The 7,602-nt window shown below is 48.6% G+C and overlaps 1 protein-coding gene and 1 long non-coding RNA gene across 2 annotated transcripts; both read left to right on the top strand.

Annotated features, from left to right (window-relative positions):
• The first annotated feature begins 294 nt into the window (after positions 1-294).
• Positions 295-1,683, top strand: LOC136460313 (gallate 1-beta-glucosyltransferase-like). Its single transcript, XM_066460065.1, has one exon. The coding sequence runs from the start codon at positions 295-297 to the stop codon at positions 1,681-1,683; it is 1,389 nt and encodes a 462-aa protein (XP_066316162.1).
• A 2,267-nt stretch (positions 1,684-3,950) lies between these two features.
• Positions 3,951-7,192, top strand: LOC136457801 (uncharacterized). Its single transcript, XR_010759812.1, has 3 exons — positions 3,951-4,718; positions 4,830-4,889; positions 5,489-7,192. It is a non-coding gene; the product is annotated as an uncharacterized lncRNA (long non-coding RNA).
• Positions 7,193-7,602: the final 410 nt, after the last annotated feature.

Below are 7,602 nucleotides of genomic sequence, written 5' to 3'. Positions count from 1 at the left end.
AATAATGCAAACGCAAACGATTTAAAGTTGCAGACTTTACCGGCGTGAAATGCAATTGAACTAATTTCGTTTACATTCACGTTACTGTTGAACCAACCAAACACTATCTAATAATTAGTAACCCTCTGGCTAATAATTAACAGGTTATTAGTAGGTCTGTTTGGATTTATTAGTACTAATTTTAGCTGCTAATTTTTAATGTTAATGGATCCAGAACAGTCACTCAGAGTAACAGTTGCTTGATATATACAGAGCCTCCAAAGTTCAGAGGAGCCAGCAAGCAGCAAACTCACCATGTCGTCGTCTCCGATGCCCCACGTGCTCCTGGTCTCCGCTCCTCTGCAAGGCCATGTCAACCCTCTCCTTGTTCTGGGCCGGCACCTCGCCTCCAGAGGCCTTCTCGTCACGTTTACCACCGCCCCCCATGCCGGCCTCAAGTTTGGGCACGGTGACGGCGCGACCATCGACGTCGGGCGCGGCACGATCCGGTTCGAGCACCTGAAGGGCGGCGACTTGTGGGCCCCGGACGACCCCCGGTACCACGACCCGACCGGCGTGATACGCCACATCGAGCAAGCCGCGCCGCCGGTCCTCGCGGAGCTTATCCGGCGGCAGTCCGAAGCCGGCCGGCCGGTGTCGTGCGTCGTGGCCAACGCGTTCGCCCCGTGGGCGACCCGCGTCGCCAGCGGCATGGGCGTCCCGCACGCCATGCTCTGGACGGAGTCCTGCGCCGTCCTCTCACTGTTCTACCACTACCTCCACTCGCTCGCGGACTTCCCGTCGCGCGAAGCCGGACCAGGCGCGACGGTCGCCGTCCCCGGGCTGCCACCGCTGGCCGCCGGCGATCTGCCCGCCCTGATCCACGCTCCCGAGGAGTTCCTCTGGCGCCAAGTGCTCATCGCGGACATCCGCAGCCTCCGCGAGACGGTGACGTGGGTCCTCGTCAACACCTTCGACAAGCTCGAGCGCCCGACCATCGAGGCACTCCGTCCGCATCTGCCTGTCATACCAGTCGGTCCGCTCTGCAGCGGGACAGAGAACCACGGTAGTGGCCAAGATGACGACGACGACGACTGTGTGGCATGGCTCGACGCGCAGCCGCCGCGGTCAGTGGTGTTCGTGGCGTTCGGGAGCCTCCTGCAGATCAGCCGCGACGAGATGAGCGAGCTGGCGGAGGGCCTGGCGGCCACGGGGCGGCCGTTCCTGCTGGTGGTGCGCGACGACAACCGGGAGCTCCTCCCCGACGGCGACCACTGCCTCGCCGCGGCGACCGGCAGCGACAGCAGGGGCAAGGTGGTGGCGTGGTGCGATCAGGCGCGCGTGCTCTCGCACGGCGCCGTCGGCTGCTTCGTGACGCACTGCGGGTGGAACTCCACCGTGGAGGCGCTCGCGTCCGGCGTGCCAGTCGTCACGTACCCGGCCTGGGCCGACCAGCCTACCAACGCCAAGTTCTTGGCGGACGTGTACGGCGTTGGAGTCCGGCTCCCGAAGCCGATGACGCGTGACGCCCTGCGCCGCTGCATCGAGAAGGTGATGGGCGGGCCGGAGGCAGTGGCAGTGCGGGCAAGGTCCGCGAAATGGAAGGCCGAGGCGACCGCGGCGCTGTCCACCGGCGGGTCCTTGGAAAAGGGTATCCAAGACTTCGTCGCCGCTATACTGTCGATATGTGCTGCTACGGTTTAAATAGCCTATTTAAAAATCTTTTAAATATTGATGATTGTGGTAATACGGTTCCTGTTGGTTCGCACTTCGCAGCATGTTTTGTTAACTGTCAATCTAAGTGGCATGAATTTACATGTTGCCGTGTCGTGTACATCTACTCTCACTCCGTACCAAGATATGAGATACGGTTTGATTCGTGCAGTCTTTAATATTACCTATACTTTGACTGTCAATTTCTTTTAAATTATATCATGTGAAGCAATAAAACTTTGATCATAAGAAAATACTCCATCCATCCTAAAATAAATCGATAAATCAATTTCTAGAACCACACAAAGTTAAAGCTAAAGTTGACCAACTTTATAGAAAAAGAGTACCATCCATCCAAAAAAAATATTTCATGAAGTATCTAGTGACATTAATTTGGTGCTATAAATATTGATGCTCTTTTCTATAAATTTAGTAAAACTTAAAATAGTTTGACTTAGAACAACTCTAGAAGTCGTTTTATATTATGGAACGGAGGTAGTATTTCTAAATATAGATTCAATGTAGACACTTTTGCAACAATGATTAGACTAATTGTTTGTCAAAGATAACAAAATTTGAAATGCTGAAATTCATGTGTAGCAACGCCGTTGGCACATTCCATATTTGTGGTCGTGAGAATCAAGTGCTTCAGGTCGATTTGGTGGGGGCAGTCTAAGTAGTTGGGGCTTGATCTAGGTGGACCAAGCTAAGGTTGGTTGGGGCAGAGGGTGGAATCATGTCATAACGAAGTTCTAATCCTGAATTCGGGTGTGCCTTAAATAGTTAAATTCATGTACATATGCCATAATTCCCCACACTCGGCCTGTTCGTTTATTGGTTTCAGGCAGAGTTTATCAGTCAGTCAATAGTATTTTTTTCTCAGAACAAATCAACACCAATTGAGCTTATCAGCCCAGAAACCAACCAGCGAACAGGTAGACTAACCACAGTCCACACCTGCCAATCTGGCCACACTACCTGTCCTTAAAAAAATTGTGGTTTTGCTTCTCAAGCGGTCATTCAGTTCCAAACCGTCCTTAACCGCCTTGTTTAGTTCCACCCCAAATTCCCAAAAAGTGCTATAGTACCTGTCACATTGAATGTTTGCGGCCCGTGTATGGAGCATTAAATGTAGACGAAAAAAAAACTAATTGCACAGTTTGGTGGGAAATTACGAGACGAACGTTTTGAGCCTAATTAGTCCATGATTGAACACTATTTACCAAATAAAAATAAAAGTGCTACAATAGCCTTAAATTCTAACTTCCTGGAACTAAACACGCGCTAAATATCCTCTGATTTGGAACTTCAGCAACCACGTGCGATCCTCGCTTAGCGTCACCAGGCCCACTACATCCACGCGCCATGGCACGGATGCACGCGGCTCATGGTGGCAGCTAATTGTGTCCACACCTGTCTAGCGACGGTGGCTTCATACGCAGCCGGCTTTTGGGTGACGGCTGTGTCCAGGCCTAGCCTGCGGGGGCTGCTGTGCGCACCCATCTGCTGCGGTATGCTCGTCAGGTTTGACTTTTGAGGCCGAATTGGCGCCAACAGGGCGAGGAGGCACTCCCCGAGGCGGTAGGAAGAAAATTTGGTGGACACCGCATCCATCGCGCGACAACGGCAGCCAGGCGGTGGCCGCAACTGGGAGTGACGGACGCGTCTGTCCTGCTTGCGCCTTTGACGGTGGATGCCGGATCGAGTTCGACGTGCTGCGCAGTTGGTGTCGGAGGTGGCCGAACCCGTGGAAGCGGCGACGGTGAATCCGTGTGCGGCGCCAAGGTCGCGGTGCCCGAAGCTCGCCACGACACGCCGCTGAAACGTCTAGCGAGCCCGCTGCTGCCGTGCTGGCAACGGCTATGGGCCGCATTTAAGATATAAAGGCACGCCTGAATCGACGACCTCACATGGTGTCCACGTACGTTTATTTAGTTGGTGCGTTAGATCGAAATTCCACGACTCAGATAAAACGCGTCACAACCAGCCTTTCTTCGTGCATTTGACAGTGAATAGATGAAGCAAGTGGACGAATTGTACGTGACACGAAATTAGGATGGGGAATGATGGATTCTCAGCATGCATGGCCGGTGCCTAATTAGCATGGTGATTCGATGCGCATGCGAGTACGCGTGCGTGCATGTTGTTGGGGCTTGCTTACTTTGCATGCATGCATAAACTATCTGTTTGTGTGTGCGGATACACTGCTGACACTTGCTTGTTTGTAGTGCGTGCATCTGTGAGCCACAAGTGAGTTTTCCCCCTCCGCCTCCTTCCTCCCTCTCTCTCTCTCTCTGCTCTCGACCTCCTCTCTCTCTGCCTCTCTCTCTCCACGCGGCGGCGCATCCAGGCGGATAGGACGAGGCGGACAACGCATCGGCCGGCCAAGCCGACCAATGGTGCGGGCGGCCCGGCGGCGCCTCTCTCTCTTCCTCTCCCTCTCCCTCTCTCCAGATCTGCGGCCGCATCGGTCGGCCTCCGGCGCACCGGCGTGGCCAGGCCCCGACGGTGGGCGCAGCCACCTCCCTTCCCCCCGCTGCGCGCATCTCTCTCTCGCGCGCCTTCGCTTTTGGGGTGGCGGCGCGCCGCCAAGCCGCGAGCAGCCAGCGGATCCCCGCTGCGTGTGCGCGGCGCACCAGCATGAACGCGCCCGGGGTCCGTGCCTCCGACAAGGCGCCAGCGGCTAAGCGGGCACCGCCGGTGGTCGCGGCTCCCCCGTGGGGGCGGCTGGTGCAGGTGGTCTACGAGGCTCCACTGTTTGCTCCCGTTGTTTGCTCGCATGTTGGCTCCTGGCCCCATGGCACAGCAGCGCTCCGGCGTGGGCACAGCGGCGCACTGGCATGGGTGAGGCTCCGCGGCGGCCGCTCCGGCGAATATGCGGTCTGCTTCACGACTCCCCGGCTCCCATCCCTTTCTGTCTCGTAGGGCATCTGCTAGCCGGCCGCTCCGGTGACTCCGTGGCCGTATCCGTCGATCTACCCACCAGATCCGGTGCCGGTTCCGGTGAGGTCATCGCTGGCAGCTAGGTTTGACCTCGCCCAAGTCAGTTATCACACCATCGTCCTCATTGTCCTTCTCTGCATCTTCACAATACCTGTGCTTCAGTGATTTGGTTTTCTTTGATGTGACTGCGGCAGGCTGGCTGGCAGCGACAGCCTCGCGTTCTGCAGTGGAAGGGCCGAGAGTCATGCCATAACGTATGACCAATTAATATATCTTTTGATCCATTGTTGACGATTTGAGTTGTTATGATCAAATAGATTTATCATTTATGCTTTGGAGTGTATAAAGTGTAATGTATATCCATAGGTTTTTCAAAATATGTTTTCTATGATTTAGCAGTACTATTCAATATGTCCACTACCTTTATGTAGATAAACTGAAGCTTATATTGTCATTCTGTATCCAATTTTTTTGCTAATATGAAGTTAGTTATACTGTCATTCATGGATTAGTGGCACATTTGCATTTTGGCAAGGACTTTTAAGAATTAAAACTGCAGTTCATATATATGACAGTGTCTGCCCTTATTTATCTAACATTGGTTCCACACTGTACTATTTAATTTGTGATGGCATTCCACCTTGTTTTGTATTCTAACATTATTCATAGGTGACCTTTCAAAGTATGCTCCTTTTTCTGTCGGATTTTACAGGAGCTTTAGATATTCATTGCTTTCAAGCACCGGTTTAATTAGAAGCCTTGTTGTATTTGTTTATTTCCTTTTACATATGCTTTCCAATGTCTGGTGGAATCATGCCAGCAGGGAGTTGCTTACATTTCTTGTCCCTTGCAGATTTTCCTCTTTTTGATCTGAAGCTTTCTTAGGGATCATGGGGCTTCAGGTATTGCAACGGTCAGTGACTCAGTGCCTTATTATGTTCTTATTAGGGATCATGGGCTTATAGTTTTGTAGTTAGTGCAGGAACTATTGTTCTTAAATACAATTTCGTTTAGAAAAGTCTTCCTGTAGACTTATCTAAACGAGTCCCTGGAAGCGATCTGCATGCAAACTCTTGGTCAAGTATGTGTTTCCCTGTTTCTCTTGGCCAATAGGATGCCAAGGCATGAATGGATTTTATGGATTCATTTTTAGGGATGTAAATAAAATCATATATAAGTTTGGTTTTGCCTTCCAGTGTGAAATTGAATTTGACATTGGTATCTGAGATTTATGTTGCCAGGTGTTTGAGAAGGTCTATAATTGAAAGCACGAATAATGTTTCCTGCCAGTCCATTTTTGTGTTAATTAAAGTGCAGTCGTCCAGTGATTATCACAAAAGAAGGAAATGGATACCCAATCTATAAAAGAACTTTCTGAATATATGATGTATAGACTTTCTGAATATATGATGAAATATGTAATTTTTGGCACTGAATCATTTGAGAAGGCACATAAAAGAGTGCACCTTATATTAATATTTGTAAAAACTGTACAGATCCCTTGGCTTTTTGTTGAAGGATATAATTTTTGGATTGTTTACTTTTAGTCTTTGCTAGAAATAATGTTCCTTTTCGCATAATCCTAAGCTGAGGCAGCCCTAGTCGTTGCGCATTGCCCGCTCTGCCTAGCAGCCTAGAGCCAGCGTAAAGTGGCGGCAACTTAGGGTTGCTGCGCCAGCAGCTGGTCTAGGGTTTAGACTGGTTAGACTCTGGAATGCATTGCCTATTATCTACAAATCGATATATAAGACCTGAAATTTATAAGGACATAGACTAGTTGTCAAGATCATCTGTATTCAGGTAATAAACCATTCAGAAAACATCAATTAGGTTAATATGGTCTTAGGAACTTATAATATGCTTTATATTGGAAGTTATAACCAGAGAAAAATGTTTCATTGAGGAGTATATATATTCTAGGAATAACTAATGCCTGCCTAGAAATACTTTGTGCTCCATTATAGTTGTGTTCTATCAATAAATGGTACATCAACTTTCCAATGTTATGTCAGGGAATTCAGAAGTTAGGGACAAACTTTGTATCAGGGATGCTTTGTTTGGCCTACCATAGGAGATGTTTGCTTCACTGAACTATAGAAATCCACTTGCACTCTTAATGATAATGACATAATGTTGCTATCCTTCTGATGGCGAACTAGGCAAACATAAAGTAAAAAAGGTGCAACAATACCTTTACGAGAGAAACATGCCTACAACATTTTACTATCATCTTTTGACATTGCTCATGCACATATAATGGCTAGGCTAAGTGTGTCCTGCTTGTTATTCTTCTACCATTATCTTCTATGGTTTTGACTACAAATTCTGGTTTGATAAAAATTATCTTCTTTAACATGATCAAAGCTGGAAGCTCTGTTATCAGCCATGAAGTTCAGGAGAAGCTCAAGAGAAGCTGCCACTTTCCTTAAGTAACATCATTAACCCTGCGCTCCTGTGACACGTGCTATGTACCGTGACTGTACAATATGCAATGCTGCAGCATGTCAGTTTAGCTACCATCTCCTTGATCTATGACTCATGTGTGTAAAATATATGTAATGTTATCTCAATACATAAATCACTACATGTAACCTCGGTTAGCGAAGTTTTGTAAATAACTGACACTTAATGCGAGCTATTTTGCTATTTTGTGTATACTTTTAGCACACTCAAGTGGTCTATCTATGTTTGCATATTGAGAACAGTGTCTCATGTAACATGTTCTGTGACCTATTATATTAATATAATGTGCAATCACCTAATATTGGGCTGAGTCTCTGTATGTGATCATATTCATTCTTTGTCATATTTATCTCACGATTATTCTATGTCAATTAGAATTGCAAAATTATCACGCGCGCGGCGCGTAAATTGCTGTTTAGACATCTCTCAGCTATTTTTGGGACATACCGCTGGTCAATCTGTTACTTCAATGCTGCAGCACCACTGTTCTTCGTCAATGCTTGT

This window comes from Miscanthus floridulus, chromosome 6 (assembly GCF_019320115.1).
Source record: "Miscanthus floridulus cultivar M001 chromosome 6, ASM1932011v1, whole genome shotgun sequence".
NCBI lineage: Eukaryota > Viridiplantae > Streptophyta > Magnoliopsida > Poales > Poaceae > Miscanthus > Miscanthus floridulus.
The sequence above is the reverse complement of the archived record's forward strand: the minus strand, read 5'-3'. Positions and strand labels throughout refer to the sequence as shown.

What these genes read in the sequence shown, in the direction of transcription:
- LOC136460313 (XM_066460065.1), top strand. Translation starts at nt 295, where the DNA reads ATGTCGTCGTCTCCGATGCCCCACGTGCTCCTGGTCTCCGCTCCTCTG.